General features: G+C 42.3%; 1 protein-coding gene across 1 annotated transcript in view; it reads left to right on the top strand.

Annotated features, from left to right (window-relative positions):
* grin3bb (glutamate receptor, ionotropic, N-methyl-D-aspartate 3Bb) overlaps nucleotides 1–22,727 on the top strand; it is a gene marked incomplete at both ends in the record, with an annotated part of 186,205 nt that overhangs the window by 136,252 nt on the left and 27,226 nt on the right. The window contains 2 exons of the mRNA XM_083671493.1: nucleotides 4,374–5,466; nucleotides 6,489–6,634. Of these exons, the coding sequence (XP_083527619.1) occupies nucleotides 4,374–5,466; nucleotides 6,489–6,634 (1,239 nt within the window). The remainder of the gene's footprint in view (nucleotides 1–4,373; nucleotides 5,467–6,488; nucleotides 6,635–22,727) is intronic.

Below are 22,727 nucleotides of genomic sequence, written 5' to 3'. Positions count from 1 at the left end.
ATGATTCAATGCCCCATTAATTACGCAGGGCATTGTTTTTATTTTTTTTGGCTCATAGAGTATATGGATGATAAATCCACTGGTAGGCCTAATAATAACTGCATTGCTTTTACAGCAGTTGTGTACAACCAAGCTACTTGCAGTTGGCATTATGAGTTAGGATCCAATCAAACAATTGGAAGGGAACAGGACATGTCAGTGTTTGGGATTAAATATGGTTATAACCCTGAGGTTAAATAAGAAATTATTTATTATGGGGTTACTGTACATGTCCCCCTCTTCCCCTACTGCGTGATTCCTTTGTTTGGAATTCCCACATTCCATACAGACATGAAAAATGCTTTACTGGCCCATTACGCATGCAGGGCACTATAGATATGGTTCAAAAATCCCCAACCAACCCTTTAATATAACTGCAGAGGACAGGGAATTTGATTATGGCCTACTTTGTTGGCAAAGTATCAGCACAGATTCTTCCGGTAATGCACTGATACTGCTTCACATTCCAAAATTATAGAAAATCAATGTAATTAGGTTTTTCTAGAGCAAAATGTATACATTTATTGATTTTATGAATAAACTTGTTTATTGGAGTTTGCTGTTACTGGAGGGCCTACTGAATTGGCTGAATTTAGCAAGGCAACGTTAGCTCTTTGGACTGCAGTCAATTAGCACAGTTGCTTACTAAAAGGATGTTACTGAACAAGAGAGTTATTCGGCATAATGAGTCACACAGTAAGATATTATTTACCAATCATTTATTTCACCAATTAACATGTCGAGCTTGTATCCATGAATTTCAGAGTCAGACGTTCTACAGTAGCTAACTTTTGTCACAAGCAGCTTGGGTGTGTAGTTCCAATCAACCGTATCAGCATGGACTGCACGATGTATGGTAAATTTAAAGACAATATAAGGGTTTGTAATCTCACACCTAGGGGAAAAGGTCACAGGAAAACAGATGGTCCTAGAACATTTGGAGAAGGCAGTAAAGAGGGGTAAGGTCAGATTGAGGGGTTGGCTAGAGGTGAAGACAACAAAGGATCAAAGCTGCAGAAAACAGGATAGAGTAATTAAAAGATAAAGGTAAATAAGTGATAAACAAAGTTGTAAACAGCCAGGACAAAAGGCTTTTGAAAACAGCCTTGGGCTCATCAAGATTTAACCAGACGAATTGGCGCCAGGCAGGTGGGAGTCGCCCACCTTGATGACGAAATGTAATTCTTGAATGTTATTGGTGTATGTAGACAGGAAGCAGAAATACGTTATAGAAGGCGTTAACCTGTGTGAAATCTATAAAGACAGGTGACTGAGGTTACAACAGGGTCAACTTTGCAAACCTGAACCGCTACATATTCTCTGTGAATAAAGTCTTTGAATGAATCAACAGCTCTGGTTAACGGTAATTTATTTCAAAGTATTATTACTTAAATTCTACGACAGACGCAAGTTTGTTTACTCTTGTGGGCCATAGACTGAAGACCCATCTCTTCAGGCTACATCTTGACTGTCCCTCCTAAAGACCTCTTCATCCCCATTACTCCCCTGTACAGTTTCTCTACTGTAAATAACATTTAAAAAAAAAAAAAATACCAAAAAAAAGAAAGAAAAAAAAGTAATTCTTCCTTCTAGCATTGTGACTACCAATGGCCCCTGGTCCTAGCATAGATTTGTTTTTCCAATGATGACTGACACTTACTTTAGACAAATGTACTTGTTGTGAGTCGCTTTAGATAAAGGCATCTAAAAATGTAAAATGTAATGTAAATGTGCAGAGAGCAGAATTTACCATTTGATAAAGTTGTTTTTTTTGGGGGGGGGACGGGGGGAGGTTAAGAATGCTTTTCACAGTGCATTGTTGTATGTTTGTGTAAATTAAGTAAAACTGACTACATATAATTCAGTGGATGATAAAACTGTCACAACAAGTTAGACTGAACATACAGTGCACAGAACAATATGAAATTCTCATTTGGCACAGTAACTGTGTACATAAAATAGATAAATGCTGCTCTATTTCTCAAAGGAGATAATTTCAGGTCATTATTGAGATATGGATTTTTGCCTTATCAGCATTAATCTTTTTGCCATTGTTTTCTTATGCAAGCTAAAAAGGAACTGTGCTGTACCCCCCCATAAATCAGCATCAATATCGGACCCAAAAATACAGTATAGCGGTTGGGCTCTAAAAGTAACCTATAAGACCAGGGGAGAGGGGGAGGTTTGGCAATCTGATGGCTGAGACAGGCGAAATAAATGACCTAAAGGTTTAGGACCAAATTACCTTGACTGAATTTTTCCTCTTTCTTTTCTACGAGTGAGTTCACTGGCGGTCATGCATCACGTGTATTATTGTAATTCACATGGAAAGTGTGAGTCTGTGAATGAGCCTAAAGGCAATCCTAGCCAGTGGGAATGAACCTGGGATGTCAGTCAAAGCTAGGATGTTCTTTTGATTGTTGGGCTCTCTGCCGGAGGGGTTCGGGTAGCTTCAACAGATGCCAATCCTTTTTTTGACATGTTGTGTTTGGGGTGCCAGGTATTTGCAGGTCAGGTTAGGATAGATGGGGGCTGTTCCTTTCATTGTCAATTTCCTACAGAGATATAGCCTCTCCACCTTCTCTTTTTCCCCAACTTTATTATTGGATTAAATGCAACTAACTTGATTTCTAACTTTAACATTTGGATATCACGTCAAGTATTTTTTAGTACAGTATCAGCTTTTTTCATAATTTGATATCATGTTAATTAGTTTTGATATGAAATGACTAATCTAAACATTATATCATGTTTTAACAAGCATATGTCGTTTCTATAATACCAAGGTTTTGAATACTGATATCAAGGCGTTTTAAGTTAATATCATAATTTGGAACTTTGATTGGTTAGCTGGTTAGACCTGGTTTGGTGGAGTGAAGAAGGGAAGTGGAATAAAATGGAAGTTTCTGTAAAAGAGCTTAATATATAAAGAGGAGAAATGTTGGGCCCTTCTACAAGACAGGGATGGCCATCCTATAGATTGATATAAGGTACAATGGTGAGTATGAAACCCATCACCAGTTATAAAACGGATTGCACAATGGTACATTGAATCCATTGATTTTAATGTGGTGGTGGCCGCATGCACATGGATTATATCTCCATAGTCAAGAACTGATAAGAGCGTTGCCTGAACAATTTTCTTCCTATCTTCCATAGTGAAGCTGTACCTATTCCTGTACAGGAATCCACCTTACATTTTCTGTTTAGGGTATCCACATCTGCTTTTAAAAGCCAATTTGTAATCAATCCAGATTCCTAGATATTTAGAAGATGTTACCCTCTCTATTTGAGCGCTGTTCAGGGTACGGACATAGAGGTCTGTGGAATTTATGTTGCGAGCCCTGGAGAACAGCATATATTTAGTCTTATCCACATTCAGAACAAATTGTAGGTCGATGAGCAATTTCTGAATTAAGTTGAAGGCCGTCTGCAGGTATAGCCTACATAGCCTGCTGCATCAAGGAAGCACATTAATAAACAATGGTGTCATTGACTTACAGGTGTAATTTACAGTTAGTTAGAAGGGAAACAATATTGTTAATATAAATAGTGAAAATGGAACCTTGTGGTACTCCTTTAGTGATGTCTAAGAACTGTGATTGCCATTACCATCATTTTACATTTACATTTACATTCTTGACATTTAGCAGACACCTTTATCCATTACTTTGTTTTATTTTATTTTATTTTTTTATTATTTAGAGTAGATAAACTGTACAGAGGGGTAGTGGGGATGAAGAGGTCTCGAGGAGGGACAGTCAAGATTGACATGTCCCTTCAACATTGAGTTCTATCAGTTAAGTAGTTCTGGAACCATTACAAGCAATCCACAGTGTCAAATGCTTTAGAAGGATCGATAAAGAGGGCTGCATAGTGCTTCCTCATATCATTAGTATTAACAATGACATTTATCACTAGAGATGCAGCAGAAATGGTGCTATGACCAGTCATACAGATTGGCAATTATTCAAGACACAATTGTAATTTAGAAAGGTACGAAGTTGGACATTTACCAGCATTTCTAGGATTTTAACTAAACATGAGAGGTTTGAAATTGGACGATGATTATTGAAATCACTCGGGTCACCTCCTTTATGAAGTGGGAGCACCTGCACTGCCTTCCCTACCTTTGGGACCACACCAGTCCGAGGTTAAAGATGTGAGCCAATGGCTCAGCCACTAGGGTCTGTTTTAAAAGATCATGATTTAGCAAGTCTGCCCCTGTAGAGTTTTAGTCTATATCTATATTTTAATCTATATTTAGTAGAGCATCGAGCACCTTGATGAAAGTGCTACTACTGTGATCTAATAAAATCTAATCTGGCCCGTAGGTTCCTGTCCAACACATCCTTCTTGGGGCTGACGGGGCCTGTGATGGTGCAGCGGAACATCTCCCGTATTCTCACCTCCCAGCGCTTCCACATCTGGAGTCTGCGGAGGGATGCCGTAGGCCAGCCCACCTGGGTGACGGTGGGCAGCTGGGAGGGCGGGCATTTGGAGGTAGAGGACCAGGGCCTGTGGCAGGGCTCTGGTCAGCACCAGCGAGACCAGGGGCAGGGCGGGCAGGGGGGGAGCAGGTGGCAGGCGGGTATGCCGGTGGCAGGCAGTCGGGTGCGGGTGGTCACCCTGGTGGAGCACCCCTTCGTGTTTACACGGGAGGTGGACGAGGATGGCAACTGCCCCGCCGGCCAGTACTGCCTGGATGCTGGCACCAACAGCTCAGACATTCTAGAACTCTACTTCCGCGAGCTGGCGCTGGGCAACAGCAGCTTCCTGCCAGCGGATTACAGCAAGTGTTGTTACGGATACTGCATCGACCTGCTGGAGAAGCTAGCCGAGGACCTGAGGTTCGAGTTTGACCTCTACATTGTCGGGGATGGGAAATATGGCGCGTGGAAGGGAGGGCGCTGGACAGGGCTGGTAGGGGACCTCCTCAATGAAGTAGGCGACATGGCCGTCACTTCCTTCAGCATCAACTCGGTGCGAAGTCAGGTAATTGACTTCACCTCGCCCTTCTTCTCCACTAGCCTGGGTATTTTAGTGCGCAGCAAGGACACGGTGGCACCCATCGGTGCCTTCATGTGGCCCCTCCACTGGTCCATGTGGGTGGGCATCTTTGTGGCGCTGCACATCACCGCTTTCTTCATTACCCTATACGAGTGGAAGAGCCCCTTCGGCATGACGCCGCATGGCCGCAACCGCGCCAAGGTCTTCTCTTACTCCTCGGCGCTCAACCTGTGCTATGCCATTCTGTTTGGGCGCACTGTCTCGTCCAAGACTCCCAAGTGCTGGACTGGGAGGTTCTTGATGAATCTGTGGGCCATCTTCTGCCTGCTGGTGCTGTCCAGCTACACCGCTAACCTGGCTGCCGTCATGGTCGGGGAGAAGACATTCGAGGAGCTGTCAGGGATCCACGATGCCAAGGTGAGAGTAAATTTGATAAAACTGCACCTACTTAAAGACTTCATTTGTCCATATTACATATGTGAGTCTTATAAAAGTAATGTGGCTGGACACTCAGTGAATATCTTAATTGGCTTCGAAGTAGAGATGTGTCATGAGATCCAGTCCCTCATTCAGTGTGCTGAATACATGTAGTTTAAAGTAGGCTTTAGAACCTATTCTCTAGGTGTGTCCAAATACTACTACACTACCACTTTTCACTACCATTTGGATAGAATAGAATGAGTAGAATGGACATGGTCCCTCAACCCACAGCAGTTAGCATGACCGCAAACCAATCACAGAGGTTTCAATCCAGCATGTGGGAAAACGGCAGCATTTAGAAATACATTTAAATTTCAAGATTCCAAAATGAAGTGAAACGCGTTATTTTTGTATGCTGTATACATATGGCTATATGTGTGTGTGTGTGTGTGTGTGTGTGTAAAGCCATGAATTTGACATAAAACTTATTGCGAAATAAATAAACTTGTATGTTTTTCTCATTGATAATTTCTTCAGAGTGGGCTGCATCACTGCTTGCAAGTGTTTTTAATGTCTATCTACTCATGCTTTTTATAATATACGCAAAATAACCCATATAAAATTGAAAACATAGATAGGTGGATAGGTTTGTGCACTGTTGCTATTATGACATTTTTTTACATCACAGAGTCAACCTGCGAACAATTTTAGGGTAGGCTACAGTACAAGACTTTTAGCAATAATATTTGTGTTTAACATGTCTCAATACATATACAATTATAAACCTATGCACCTATATGCTGTGTTGCACATTGTCCAAATGAAAATAGAAGGGTAGACGGACCTGCCGTTAGAGGGCACTGTTTCAACCTTTTTTTGCGTATGAAACAGTCCGCTCATGCATACATGACAAGCATTATTGACTTACCCCCATTATCCCCTCCCCCCCACCAACCCACACACACCTTCCCCTCTCCCTTTCTCCTTCCATCTCCTTCTCCCCCTCCCTCTGGCTCCAGCTCCACCACCCTTCCCATGGTTTCAGGTTTGGTACAGTGAAAGAAAGCAGTGCAGAGGACTACATGAAGAAGAGTTTTCCTGAAATGCACGAGTACATGAGGCATTTCAATGAGCCCACCACGCCAGACGGGGTCTCCACCCTCAAGTAAGGGATCACAGCAGCCAATGGGCATTAATTTGTTGTGTTGCAGTTGTGAAACAGTCAAAAAATTAACGTTTTGCAATGTTCGAGTAACATTGTTATTTGACGGTTGTTGCTCAGTCACATGATTGTTGAAATTAATAGTATTTTAAATGTTGTAATTGGATGTTTTTTTTGTACGTTGGATTAGGGTTGTCATTTGATACACACCAACATTGCTACACATTTGCACATGGGTTGAAAATGAGTGTTCTTAACATTGGCAGTTAACGGTGAGCATAAGACCAGCTCAGATTAACTGTTTTTTTTTTATAAACCTTACTGTACGGTAAATCCCAACTGGACGTATTACTGGAAAGATAATACACCATGAGGCTCACACATATTTTTTAATTAACATGCATACCTAACAATAATGGTATAATGTAACAAAACTAGACTCTCTGTGCACATAATAATGAACATTAACATAACACAATAAGAATGAACATTAAAAAAGCATGAATATGTATTTCAAAACAGAGTAGTACAAAGAGTAGTACAAAAGAGGGTACAATTCAGACCATGCTGAAAAAGTTATTACAACAACTAAAAATGTTTCTCTTCTTGTCATGGAATGTCTGTGCAAAGTATGTCCCAAGTTTTCAAATTGTCTCATGCACTAGTTAGGAAGTTGACGTGACTGCAATGTTGACATAAACATTGTATTGAAGTAAATATCAAACATTTTAAAATGAATGATACTGTCAAGCTAATGATACAGTTGGATGATGACTGTCAAATGCCAGCATTTAGAACCTACATTTCCACGCATGGGCAACCTTTTTACAAGGTTAGGTCATGACTGTTAAATACTTACTTAAATACATATTCTGTAGAAAACTATCCTTTACGATGACTGTCAAATGCTGTCATTTTAGACAACTTGCACTTTCAACTCATTATCAACCATGTTAGACAGATGCTACAGGATTTATGTATAATTTCAGCCACTAGTTCTAGTGATTAGCACTCACAAAAAAAAATATATATACATAATTGTCAAGAAATTACCTGACTGGACAGACAGGGGCACACACTTATTTTTCTAAAGGTTTGTTTGCCTAAAACTGAGGACTGTGTGGTCTGTCGCCAAGGGCGAGATTAGTATGGCCTTTTCCCGGCCTAAACACCATTCCCAACGTTACCCAGTTAAGCACAGCAGGATTGGCCCGAGATTTGAGAGCAACCTTGGTGAATCACCATGACACTGCTAGAAAGAGAAAAAGCTTAGCAGCTGGGGGCCCAACCTGACGAGGGACACCGCGGCTGCGGATGTTCCTGAAACACATTTTATCTTTGAACTATCCTTAAAATAGGTGTAAACTGCATTACTGCTTATAAATGATAAGTTGATTCAAATGTGTGTAACTGATTAATGATAAGTTGATTCGAATGTGTGTAACTGATTAATGATAAGTTGATTCAAATGTGTGTAACTGATAAATGAGTTCAAATATGTGCAAAAGGCAAAACTGAATAAGAGAAATTATAAGTGTAGTGTATGACTCCGGGTCAACATATCTAGTTGGACCTCGTAGTGACAACGGTTTAACTGATGCTGAAGTAGGCAACCAAATGCATTAATGTTTGACTGTATAATTCCTACTCAGAAATGATTGCTGAAGTAGGCCACCATACTAATGTTTTACTGTATAATTCTTACTCAGGGATGATTGAAGTAGGCTAATCATGTGTGCTAATGATAATTGTATACCATATGTACTAAATGTTAACTTTGAGAAAGGCACAATTAGTATTAAAAATAGAGTAGGATTGCAGAAGTCCACAATAAGAAGTGGCCTTGAGTCCAGTTTGAGCAGGAGAGTGATAAGTATGTCTAGTAGACATAACAACAGGTGCCCTTAGGCCCATGACTAAGCATGGGTGCGAACTCAGGGTGATGTAATGAATTAGATAGAATTCTATGCTTGACTGAGAACTAGATCGAATTCAATGCCTGACGAAATGAATTAGATAAGAGAGGGTGGGGGTAAAGGAAAGCCCCATTGAAGATTATAAAAAGAGCTCCCTGGAGCAGTACATCGGACTTTCCCCGCTGCGGAGCGTAACACCAGAAGGCCCGGAGCAGGACCGAGTGTGTTGAAGAATACCCCGGAGTGGAAACTGGAGTTTTTCATACTCTAGCACCCGAGCAGGATCTCCTTGTCCGGAGCTCACACTCTGATTGAATTCTGACTGTCGGCCTCGCCACACTAGTACAACGGAGGACCTTGGCAGACCTTTGTTTGTATAACAACAGCTCTGGCGGATAGAGGAACCGGCCATGCTCGACGGGGTGAAACTGGGACTTCTCTAAATTTGACAGGCAGAGTAGGGACAGACTGATAGGTTTTATTATTTTCACAATTTTAATTCTTAATTTTTATTTTTTTCTTATTATTTTTTTCTTATTTCTTATTATTTATTTTTATATTTTTAGTCATTCCATCCCTCATAAGCCTTTTTACCTCCTCCTGGTAACATAAACTATTATAGATTGCTGTGCATAATACATCTTAGGATCTGAAGGGTTATATCTGGCCCCTTATTACCTCCTTTGGGTAAATTATCCTTACCGATAAACCCTTTATCCGCAACCACACCAACTGGCACTCATATCAGATTAGAGCGGTCGTTAACCATAGAGACTACCCACTTCGGTGTACAGTTTTTAGGTTTGGGGAGATTTTTCAGTTCAGCTGAGGTGGGTAGAGGAAGATATGGGAGGAACTATGGGATGTAGACCGTTAACAGCGGAGTGAATCTAATCGACACCAACCTACATAGGACCAGTCAGCATCTGACAGGGTAAGACCCCTCAGGCTGAGGATCCATAACCAGTTATATGAGGGTTGGTCGGGGGTTCTGTACAGAGCCTAAATTCCCGGGAGACATTTTTGGCGCCCAATGTGGGGCTCTCAGGAGAAGCTACAAGCCCGCATTTTTTCAAGAAGCGGAATGGCTGGACTTTGGCAGCTCTTGACCTAGGACTGGGGAACTCAGGAGCCAGTGAGGAAGAAGTCTTTGGGGACCTCGGGGGACCAGTCTTGAGGAACGTGGGAGGAAGAGAGAAGTAGGCGCTGGTGTTGGAAGGACGACATTGCGAGCGAAGACAGCTGGGGTCTGAGAAACAGGCTCTGCAGCAAACCCGGGCACTCCCAAGGAGGGAGTGTCTTAGCAGACTACAAGTACGCAGAAGAGAACAGCCCACAAACCTCCACGGCCGGCCCAGGAGCACTGGGAAGGGGGAGCAGCAGACTGAAGACAGGGAGCTCAGCTGTTGTGTGTAGGACAAAGGGTGTTGGGAGGAAAGCATTTGTGACCAAGGCTGCTCTTGCCCCGAAGAAAATAACCCCAAAAAAGTATCAGAACCAGAGACAACCTGGGGAGATACGTCGAGGTTGAAGAAAAGACCAAGACTGATCGGACCTGGAGGGCCAAGGCTTGAAGATAGACCGAGGACTTCAGGTCTACCTGCTGCCGACTATCAATCGTCCCAGAGGGGCAAAAGATTCCAAATCAGGAAGGACCTGAGGAGGAAGAAACGAATACAGAAGTGAGAGACAAGCTTGAAAAGAAGTTCATCGAAACCAGCACCAGCCTAGACGAAGACAGAAGTGAGAGACGGATCTGACAAGAATTTCAGTCTAAGACCCGTCACCTGCCATAGTCAAGGAGAGCTGCACAAGGACACACCTATCATAATGGAGGGGGAAGGCCCACCACCAACGGAACCCACAGCAAGGAGACATCACCAAGGCAGGGTAACTGAGGGGAGATACACTCGACCAGACCAAAGAGGAAACCAGCGGAAGGGAAACTTTATCCCCACGGAAGAATTTGCTAGGATGACTATGGAACAGAGACAGGCCCTCTACCAGTCCCGACAGCCTAAGGGACAGGGGGGGGGCAAAGCAATAATGGCTGACAGCTTGCGGGTCACCTTGGAGCATGCATACTGGGTGGGGAAGGAAATCTACACTGACATCCTAGGTGTCCCCTACCTGGTAGACTCTGGAGCAGAGGTGTCCATGACCTGCAGGAAGCTGAAACCTAAAGGACACCTCAAAGTGATATTGGCGGAAGGAACAAAACGAAAAGTACTGTATGGGGTCCGTGACGGAAACATAGGGTTATTGGGACCACACAATCTAATAACGATAAAGGACATGGAGGGAATATCTAGAGATTGGGCCCATAAAAGCTACAAGACATAAAAAACAAAGTTGGACAGGACGGCAAAGGAATCATATGAGTGGGAGCTGTACACCGATGGCTCAAAGAAAGGAGGAGACAACTGGGCACATTAGGGATATATTCTGCTAAACAACGATAAGGAGGTGTTTCGACAGAGGGGCCGAGTCCCAGGGACAGCTCAAACAGGGGAAGTAGCAGCAGTACTGGAGGGACTACTGGAACTGGAACAGAGAAAAATAAAAAGGGTGAGGTTAATCACCGATAGCTACTATTGTGCACAAGCTCTGAAGGAAGATCTGGACATATGGCAGGAGAACGGTTTTGAGGGAGCTAAAGGCAAAGAAGTGGCTCACCGAGTCCTATGGAAAAAGATAGCCGAAGTGAGGCTAAAACTAACAATGGAAATAGTGCACCAGCGAGCGCACACAACACAAGGAGAGCACTGGCGAGGAAACGCAGAAGTGGATCGCTATGTGCAACTCCGCAGAGTCATAATGGTCGGCAGTGGGAAGTGGGAGAAATCACCTAAGGGCAAGGTGGTCCCACTGGAAAGCATGGAGGAGGTAGTGCAGGCTGTGCATGAAAATGTGGGCCATGCAGGCCTGGTACCCACACGCAAAGAATTGGAGAAACTGCACCTGTGGATCCCTGAGCGCCATGTCCGGGACGTCCTCAAGAGATGTGATGTATGTGGTCAATATAACACAGGCCGGAGAGGGCAGCGGGTGGCAGGACAAACAATCAAGAGCACCATCCCATGGGGATCCGTCTGCATGGACGTGGCCGGGCCCATGGGGGTGAATGGAAAAAAGGGGGAGAAATATCTCCTAGTACTCGTGGATTCGATGTCAGGATATGTGATAGTGAAAGCAGTTAGAAAGGCTGACGGGAGGAGTATGGTGGTAATGTTGGATCAGACTTATGGAATTCTGGGGGTGCCTAAAGAGTTAAGGACGGATAAAAGAATGAAGCACGAAAACACTGGAGCTGGGGGAGGCGCTGAATGACAGATGTCGAGAAGGCCGACCCTCCCCAGCAGAAGAATTAAACCGACGCCCATTCCGGTCAGAGGATATAGGAAGAGGCACCCCAGCAGATAAACCAGAGCCCAAGCCGAAAGTACCATTCAAGGTGGGACAGAGGGTCTGGATAAAAGCAAAATACCATCCAACCGATGCTGCAGTAAAAGCAAAATACGAGAAGTCAGACATAATAGTACAGATACTCGATGATAACACAGTGTTATTACAGAATACAGGGGTCCAGGGAGTGGCACAGTTGAAACCAATTTTTTAGTTGGATAAAACCAGGATCCCAAAATATGGCCACGAATGTACAGAGTCTACCACCCTGGGTCCGTGTGGCCACGGTTAAGGGGGTGGTTGTTACCAGGAGAGATGCAAGAGGGCTCAGAGCAGGCCGAGCCCTCAACCTATTGAAATTAGCTAAGCACGGATTCATATCAAATGGAAAGGACGTGTTGGAATGGAAGCATTGGAAATGCATGAGCGATATGCCTGGAACCATCCCCCATGGAGGAGAGATGGGGTGGATGCAGTGAAGGGTGGATGCAAGAGATACATGCCCAAAAACCGCCCAGTCAAGACATCGGCGATGACGTGGATATGGGTGTGGCAAAGGTTTGATGTACCTGAAGGCATATATAAAGAAGACCTCCGGCTGGAGGGCAGACCACTCGGAGGAGCCAACTGGGGAAGACAATTAGAAGAGGATCTAAGGAGAGGAGCCTCTCTCAAGAAGCAACACCAGGAGTATCTAACCTTAAAAATGGAAGGGATGCTTAGGAAAAACCCGGGGGATTGTAGGCCGCAGTAAGTGAACCAAGAAACCACTAACAGACCTCCCTACCAACACGACCACGGACTGAATAACGACAATGAGATGCTACATGATAGGAAATTGTCTGATAGGGATGGCGGGCCTGATGGCGGTCTTAGCCATTCTTTATTTTTGTGGGAATATACCATGGGAGGACACACATGAGTGGGTATACTATACCAGTACGAAGAGGTTCAACCAGTCATGCTGGCTGGCGGAGCAGAAAATGGTAACCCTTCCCGGCTGGGAAGCGGATCTCCAAACAAAGGGAAGAAATAGTACCATCCCAGCATTGAGAGTACTGCTGGAATTATGGAATGAAACTGAGGATGGAGGAAACCACATCCCTGGGTGGACAGAGAATAATTCCACAGCCCTGGATAATGGAAACGCTGAGATACTGGCCTACTGGCTACGAATATTGAGAAATGAGACCACACCGAAGGATGCCTTGGAGGGGGTAGAACCAGTGGGACAGAATTTAATGATGATTTTTCTAAGTCTGAATACCAAAACAAGGAAAAGGGTGCAATGTAATTGGATACACATGATGACATCCACTCCTAAATGGTACTGCACGGAGGGATGCGTCCCGGCACCTGGAAACAACCATAAAACACAAGGACACTGGATAAAAGACAAAGTATTTAGTGCTCCCTATAAAAATTAGTCATGTGTAATGATACTCCCTAAACAAGGACCATTTTGGGGTACCTACAACCTGTCATGTAAACAAACCCTCCGGCCTATAAAATGGCCTAACGATACAAGAAGGCAACCAGGCCAGAATTCATTCGATACAATTGAGCAGACGACTGAGGAAAATGTGGAACCCCTCTCCCTGGCTCTATTGGGAGTCAACACCGCTGATACCACGGAGAGAAGGCAGGCAAGGATCAGCGAGAGTAAGGACCTGGCCCTGCAACGTTTCAGAGAAAAGATGATGCCCCTGACCGAACCACCATGCTATTGGAACCTAGGACTGTTGGCACAGAATTGTTCAAAGGGACAACATCGGTTGGCGCTAAGTCAAGTAAATAAACCAGTCTTTAATCTAAACAGAGCAACTTATATAAATACTCCATGGGTGTTTTATGATCATTGGCTGAACGACACTCTCCCTTGGATATGGATAACTAAAGTTAAGCATTTGGAGACGAACTACCGACCCGGGACTCGGATAACCGGCAGTAGCCTAGCAGGCCCAGTGGAACAGGAAATGTTCGTGCAAACCATGCCAACACCAGATGAGTTAATGGAGGCGCCCACAGGAGATTTCAACAGTATTGACGAATGCACAGCAGAGAAACTATTCGAAGCAATGAATGGGACTGAATTCGTCAGCAATGGAGCCTCACCGAGGTGTGAGTTATGGCAGGTCTGGGATGGCCTGTGGGGAACCTGGAAGAATGACTGCTCCTATGTCAAAGGCAACAAAACAGTGAAGGCTGTGATGCAAGCATGGTATGAGGGGTACAACCGAGACGCTGCTAGTACCTGGTGGGGCTTCCAAGAAGAGGAAGTTAAGGCATGGGTGAAATCGTGTTTAGATAAATCCAGTAACTACTGGGTGAAATACCAATACTTAGCCACTGTATACTCTAGGTCAAGGGCTATTCTACCAGGACAGTTGTCCAGTTATCAACCAGAGCTCTGTGTGACGCCTAGACCATGGAAAATGACCTGTGACAACGCTAACACCACATGCCTGATCGAGCTGGCCGGGGGAGACTGTTCAAAGGTGCCAGGTTGGGAGAGGACATGTGACATTCATTACCACCAACAGTATGAGACCTATCGCCAGGGAGCAGTGTGGAGAAAGGAAAAAGGACAGTGGATTCGCTCTATCCCTAGGAATGAAGGATGTGCTAGAAGCTTGTTGGACCTCATGATTACAAGAACAACGTTCAAAAACGGAGAGATAGCTCCGTATGTAGGGAACCCACTCTATGTATTGGCCGAGGGACACGCATTCCGAAAAAACCTATGTGAAGGCAAGGAAATCAGAGGATATGAGTGGCTGGGTCCCTATCGTATCTACAACAACGGGACGTGTTATTCACAGTCTGAGCACTGGCTACATTGTAGCACCTTCCTCTCTAAAGACCATGAGTGCAGCTGGATGGAATTGGCGGGAGCCTCAGTGAGGGGATTGGGAGTTGAAGCCATGAACGAAGTAGTGGAGAAAATCGGAGAAGGGGTTGAGGTAGTGACTGGAACCATCCCCCATGGAGGAGAGGGTAGGAAAGACACTTGCCCAATTATGGCCATACCTCCTGTGGATGTTGGGCATACTGATCGTGGGGGTGGTTATACTGGTGATGGTGAAAGGAGGGGCAACAGCTCTGTGCGAGTCAATGATAAAACGACGACAAGATAGGGAAGGGCTTCTTCAAGGGGAGGAGCTCACACACGTATAAACGCAGCAGGCAACAAAAACTTGGGCTCATAACTGGCTCTGTAGTCTGAGATTACGCTGAAGGAAAATAAGGGCATGATATTTAGTCTCACTGTTGCTGCCTTATCAGAACGACCATGACTTCTAACACCAGCTGCTGGAAGCGCTCTGTACCTAATAGAACTGAAAAAAGCCTGTTACCATATTACAAGAACAGGAGGATTCTTCGGTCCGGAAAAAGGATGTTCAGAGCCGGGATTCAGGCCATGGAGGGGGTGTCGCCGAGGGCGAGATTAGTATGGCCTTTTCCTGGCCTAAACACCATTCCCAACGTTACCCAGTTAAGCACAGCAGGATTGGCCCGAGATTTGAGAGCAACCTTGGTGAATCACCATGACACTGCTAGAAAGAGAAAAAGCTTAGCAGCTGGGGGCCCAACCTGACGAGGGACACCGCGGCTGTGGATGTTCCTGAAACACATTTTATCTTTGAACTATCCTTAAAATAGGTGTAAACTGCATTACTGCTTATAAATGATAAGTTGATTCAAATGTGTGTAACTGATTAATGATAAGTTGATTCAAATGTGTGTAACTGATTAATGATAAGTTGATTCAAATGTGTGTAACTGATAAATGAGTTCAAATATGTGCAAAAGGCAAAACTGAATAAGAGAAATTATAAGTGTAGTCTTGACTCCGGGTCAACATATCTAGTTGGACCTCGTAGTGACAACGGTTTAACTGATGCTGAAGTAGGCAACCAAATGCATTAATGTTTGACTGTATAATTCCTACTCAGAAATGATTGCTGAAGTAGGCCACCATACTAATGTTTTACTGTATAATTCTTACTCAGGGATGATTGAAGTAGGCTAATCATGTGTGCTAATGATAATTGTATACCATATGTACTAAATGTTAACTTTGAGAAAGGCACAATTAGTATTAAAAATAGAGTAGGATTGCAGAAGTCCACAATAAGAAGTGGCCTTGAGTCCAGTTTGAGCAGGAGAGTGATAAGTATGTCTAGTAGACATAACAACAGGTGCCCTTAGGCCCATGACTAAGCATGGGTGCGAACTCAGGGTGATGTAATGAATTAGATAGAATTCTATGCTTGACTGAGAACTAGATCGAATTCAATGCCTGACGAAATGAATTAGATAAGAGAGGGTGGGGGTAAAGGAAAGCCCCATTGAAGATTATAAAAAGAGCTCCCTGGAGCAGTACATCGGACTTTCCCCGCTGCGGAGCGTAACACCAGAAGGCCCGGAGCAGGACCGAGTGTGTTGAAGAATACCCCGGAGTGGAAACTGGAGTTTTTCATACTCTAGCACCCGAGCAGGATCTCCTTGTCCGGAGCTCACACTCTGATTGAATTCTGACTGTCGGCCTCGCCACACTAGTACAACGGAGGACCTTGGCAGACCTTTGTTTGTATAACAACAGCTCTGGCGGATAGAGGAACCGGCCATGCTCGACGGGGTGAAACTGGGACTTCTCTAAATTTGACAGGCAGAGTAGGGACAGACTGATAGGTTTTATTATTTTCACAATTTTAATTCTTAATTTTTATTTTTTTCTTATTATTTTTTTCTTATTTCTTATTATTTATTTTTATATTTTTAGTCATTCCATCCCTCATAAGCCTTTTTACCTCCTCCTGGTAACATAAACTATTATAGATTGCTGTGCATAATACATCTTAGGATCTGAAGGGTTATATCTGGCCCCTTATTACCTCCTTTGGGTAAATTATCCTTACCGATAAACCCTTTATCCGCAACCACACCAACTGGCACTCATATCAGATTAGAGCGGTCGTTAACCATAGAGACTACCCACTTCGGTGTACAGTTTTTAGGTTTGGGGAGATTTTTCAGTTCAGCTGAGGTGGGTAGAGGAAGATATGGGAGGAACTATGGGATGTAGACCGTTAACAGCGGAGTGAATCTAATCGACACCAACCTACATAAGACCAGTCAGCATCTGACAGGGTAAGACCCCTCAGGCTGAGGATCCATAACCAGTTATATGAGGGTTGGTCGGGGGTTCTGTACAGAGCCTAAATTCCCGGGAGACAGGTCTAATGAGATAAGAAATTGATTAACATTATATCATCAACCATACACACACATTTTGATGTAAGGAATAAGCGTAAAAAAATCTGTAGTATCTCTTTAATCAGCGTTGGAAGATGACCATGAGATGGCAACCACAAACCAACATGGTTAACACATTCTACTGTGCAACTTTTGATTATAATGTCATCCCATAGTAATTTTCTATCATCTTTTTTTGGTTGGCATATGAATGTGAATGAATCAACACAGTCTCCTAGCAAATAGTGAAGGCATCAACAATTGTACTAGGCTACCATAGCGTGTACATATGCACATCACTATTGTGTGAAATCATCAAGCTTCCAAGCACTAGTCAAATAAAATACACTATGTTAGCAACTACATTCGACTTACAGTGCCCTGCGTAAGTATTGGGACAGTGAAGCATTTATCTTCTGCTGGGTATCTTCTCTGGTGATGCTCTGCTAGGCCTGTAACTGCAGCCATCTTCAGTTGTTGTTTGTTTTAAGGTCTTTTGCAGGAAATGAAATGCATGTTCAATTGGATTTAAATCTAAAGAGGATTCTCTGTCCACTTTTGGGCTATGTAAAAAAAAAAATCCTTCTCCTAGCATGTGATTGCCTATGGCCCCTGGTCCGAGCATTGATTACTTTATCTTATGATGACTGATGGATAGATGATTCATTTACTTAAACAAATGTATTTGTTGTAAGTCGCTTTGGCGTAAGGCGTCTGCTAAATGCTATAAATGTAAATGTATGATAAAGCACCATCCAATTAATGAATCCATTTCCTTGCACTCGAGTTGAGAAGATGTTTTTGTACACTTCAGAATACATTCTACTGCTGCCGTCAGCAGTTACAATCAATTAAGAAAAGTTAGTAAGTTCTAGTGGCAGCTATACATGCCCAAACCTAACACCCCATGCACCATGTTTCACAGATGAGGTGATATGCTGTAAATCCTGGGCAGATCCTTTTTTCTCCAAACTTTCCTCTTGCACTCTATCATTACATGATAATATTCTTATCTGTCCACAAGACCTTTTTCCAGACCTCTGGAAGACCTTTTTCCAGACCTACTTTTTAGCAAACTGTAACCTGACCATCCTTTTTAAGGATAACTAGTGGTTTGCACCTTGAGGGAAGCGTCTGTAGTTTGGCTGGTGACGTATTCTGCTATACATTGACACCTACCTCCCGGAGAGTGTTCCTGATCTGTGGGACAGTTGTTTTGGGGGTTTTCTTTTCTTAACTGTATCAGTCTTCCTTGGCCTACCAGCCTGTTTGCTATTGCTGAGCTCACCAGTGCTTTTTTATTTTATTTTTAATGATGTTGATTTTGGCAAGCCTAAGGTTTTGGCTATGTTTCTGATAGTTTTTAATGATTCTTCAGCCTAATAATGAGTTCCTTGACTTTCCTTGACCTCTTTGGTCCCCATGTTGACAGACACCAATAGCAAACTCCAAAGGCAAATGCATAGAATCAATACTAGACATTGACAGCTCTCTGATGCCTGCACAAATGATATGACAGAATAAACCTGATTTACCAGAAACACCTGTCAAGCCAATTGTTTCATTACTTTTTGGGACCCTAAAATAGGGGGGCTATGCACAAATAGTGTCCTCTTCTCTACAATCTCTGCTTTAACCTCATGGTAAATGTTTGATTTAAAATCCAAACTTTTGATTATATCTTTGATTTTATTATAACATGTGAAAAAGAGCGACTTTGAACATACATCCATATCTGCATGTTCTCTGCATGCTGGAGAGGCTGCATTAAGTCCAGCAACCCTATTGGCAGGGTTCGAAATTGCATCTTTTGCTATCAGTATTTTATGGATGACTGTGGATTTAATCAGGTAATGTAACATTGCTCATGTCATGGCCATTTGTTGAAGTGACACTGAAAATAATTTAAAAACACTGCTGCATATATAGTGCCTTCGGAAAGTAGTCAGACCCCTTCACTTTTGCCACATTTTGTTGTGTTATAGACTCAATTTAAAATGGATTAAATTAAAATAATTTGCAATCAATCCACACACAATACCCCAGAATGACAAAGTGAAAACAGTTTTTTAGAAATTTCAGTAAATGTATTCAAATTGAAATACAGAAATACCTCATGTACATAAGTATTCAGACCCCCTCTTAAAATTAGATAAAATGCAAAAATATCATCAACAAATTACTCAACAAGTTGAATTGAGTCCATCTTAATGCAAGGATAATAGTTCATGTAATTTTGGAATTAATATATTTGTATTTAGGGTCTCTGATTTGCATAGGAATCAATGGTCTCCTGAGGTCTGGTCTCTTCAGACCAACAGTTTTGTTATAACTGAGTCATGGTTGTCCGCCTTTACTGCGGACACTGATGTTGCATTGAATGGTTATAACATGGGGGTCATGGTGTTGTAATCTTTGTTAAAAGTTGTTTTAATGCTTCTGTATTGATTTCCACCAAAACAATATGAATGGTTAGCCATGAATGTGTGCCTTGGAAATAACACCCAGTTGTCAGTGGTAGGGGTGTACCACCCGCCCTCTGCTCTTCCTTGTGCATTGCATAACCTGGTGGGTCTGTTATCTAAATATGGAATCGCTGAATTGCTAATTGTTGGTGATATAAACATTGACTGGTTGTCCCCAATCTCAGACAAGCTAAACGAAATCTCATCCTAACTCATCCTAATAAAAGAGATCTAGTAAAATCAATTCTATTAGACCTGATATTGACAAATAGACCTCATAAATATCCTTCTACTGGTGTTTTTGCTAATAATATTAGTGATCACTGCCCGACTGCATGACTTAGAGATACTAAACTGCCCTAAAGTCTAAATCTCTAATGATCTGGAACAGAAATTTTGAAGGATGAGCAAATCTTTTTGCTTTGATGAGCAAATCTTTTTGCATTAATTATTTAAGAAATAATACATATGTCATAACACATGGCCTCTACATAGCCTTCATACACAAACAGGTGGTGAAAAATGAATTGGCCTAGATATTGCTTTTAGCAGTACGATAAACAGTATCTAAAGGATGTTCACTGAAAACAAAGTCTAAATAGACTAAGAGCAAAACTGTTGTGGCTTGAGTAAAACAAAAAGCCTGTGTTTCGACATACAGGATGGGTGCACGCTGCACAGGCTTCTATTCACATGTAATCGCTTTGATCATGCAAATAACTGTTATTGTCTGTCTGTCTATGTTGCTTATATTGGCATTACGGTTGAAATGGATTAGCCATTCATAACCGTAAGGTCAGTTTCGATTCACCATGATGAGGGTAAATATGTGGGAGCAGGTGTTAATCACACCTCAGGATGTGACTTGGACATGTTGGCTATCAAAAAAAGGTGTGGTAGTCATGAAAATGCTTCCAGATTATTTTCTTTGTGTGATTATGAAATTGTAACAACGTTAGCATGTTAAAAACAGACATTTACGAAAAGTCAGGGAAGGAGGGGGACATGGGTTTCACAACAGCGAGTTATTTTATTATAAAGTGTTACTTGTTGCTATTGTTTACTAATACCTTCCTCTGACAACTTACCCTTGCCATAACTATTTCAAAGCTAGTCCTAACCCTAACCACTGAAACGTAATTCCTAATACTGCCAGACATGCCTCGAGGAAAATATTAAGCTGTTACATCTTCACATGTAAACATTGGTAGGTTTTCTTGGGACATTCTATACATAAACATATTTACATATACTGACTGCCCACTCATCTATATGTTTTCTAGGTACACAACTTTACGTATGATATTACATGAATGATTGATGAGATGATGTTGTGTTGGGAGGAGCAAATTGAAAAACAGTAGCAGATGTTTATCAGCTAGTGAGATCCATCCATGTTACAATGTCACACTTTGGAGAATTAACAGTGCAATGTCACTCACGGAGTGGCAAGTTAGCCTCTTAGTTCATCAAGTTAGAAATTGGGCTGGAGAGATTGTGAGGAAGAAGAACAAAGGTCTGCATCTCAGGTCGGACTGACAGGGACAAACTCAGATTCATACACATTTGACCAGATTTTGGTGAGAATTTGGTCAGAAGCAACCTTTCCTTTTTCCCAATTCTACCATCTACAAACTCCCAAATTAACCCCAGATTATCTCTAACCCTCCAAAAATGTTCTGGGGACAAACGTTGTGAACATTGTAATAATAATAATAATAATAATAATAATAATAATAACTTGATTACATTTATAAAGAGTTTTTCATTATACAAGAATAATCTCAAAGTGCATAAAAGAAAAGAAAAGAAAGAAAAGAAAAAAAAATTGAATTGAATTACTATGAAGTAACTGTTATTTTATATATGTCCACAATATCTATACAATGACAAAACAACACATAAAAATACAACACATTTAAATACAGAAATCAATACGTCATATAAAAACACAATGTATTAGGAGAAACAATCACATCCTTCACCAAAGAGGTCCTCAATTAACACCCTAAATTGCCCGAGTGGCACCAGAACAACCAACTGAAATGTTTTTTTTGTAGATTGTTCTACTAAAAGTGGATTTACGGGAGACCTGAGGAACCTCAAGAGTTAACCAACTCTGAGAACGAGTTAGCTAATTTATGTTCTTGAATTTCAATAATGAGGTTTGGTAAGCAGGGAGTTTATGCAGTAGGGCTTTATACACCAAAAGGGAGTGATGAAGAGATCTACGGGACTTTATCAAAAGGTTGGCTGGACCTTGTTAAAGTATGCAATGATGAGTATTAAAACTATCACCTGTATTCCACCTGTTATACTATATTCACAGCAGTATCCAGCTAGGACATGACCACTAGGTAGTGAATGAAACCTACAACTTATGATTATGTGTATTGGGGTTGTTTTGTAACTTAAAGTCAGATACAGAGTCAACTCAAAGAGCAGAGATACTCTTTCCTTCTGCTCTGTGAAGACTTGAGGTTTTTGAATTCCTTCTCTCTGTTACTCCCCTCCTCTGGGAAACATGTTTGTTGTGGGCCTTAGTGAAAGGTCTGACAGACAGGCAGAGCAGAAGAGAAAGGCAGAAGGAAAGGAGAGGCCAGACCAGAGCCCAGAGGCCTTAAAAAAAGATGAGACGAGAATGGGAGCACAGGCATAGAAAATGTCATGTTTTCGTCTTTCTAGACACAACAAAGATGTCTGCCCCCAAATGGAACATTCAGAAAACATCCATTCAAAGTGCCAAAAACAGCCAGTTAGCTTTGCAAAGGTGACATCTCAAACCATAGATTTTGATATGACATTTGAGCCCTCCATCTCTATTGTTCCCTTGACGCTTAATGTCTGGTTTAGATAATGTTAGGGTCAACATCATAAAGGAAAAGCGCAGTGCTGATTTTGGCGTTCTTCCTTTGTACCATAGCCTCAGTGCCGTTTGCATTTATTCCCCTGTTTTTTATGACAGGCAATGAATGGTTATACGGTAAAGGGTAAACCCTTTTCCTTCTGCTCAATTTCCCTGGAGAATGATTTTAGCCCCCATTTACACTG

This window comes from Argentina silus (assembly GCF_951799395.1).
Source record: "Argentina silus genome assembly, chromosome: 6".
NCBI lineage: Eukaryota > Metazoa > Chordata > Actinopteri > Argentiniformes > Argentinidae > Argentina > Argentina silus.
The sequence above is the reverse complement of the archived record's forward strand: the minus strand, read 5'-3'. Positions and strand labels throughout refer to the sequence as shown.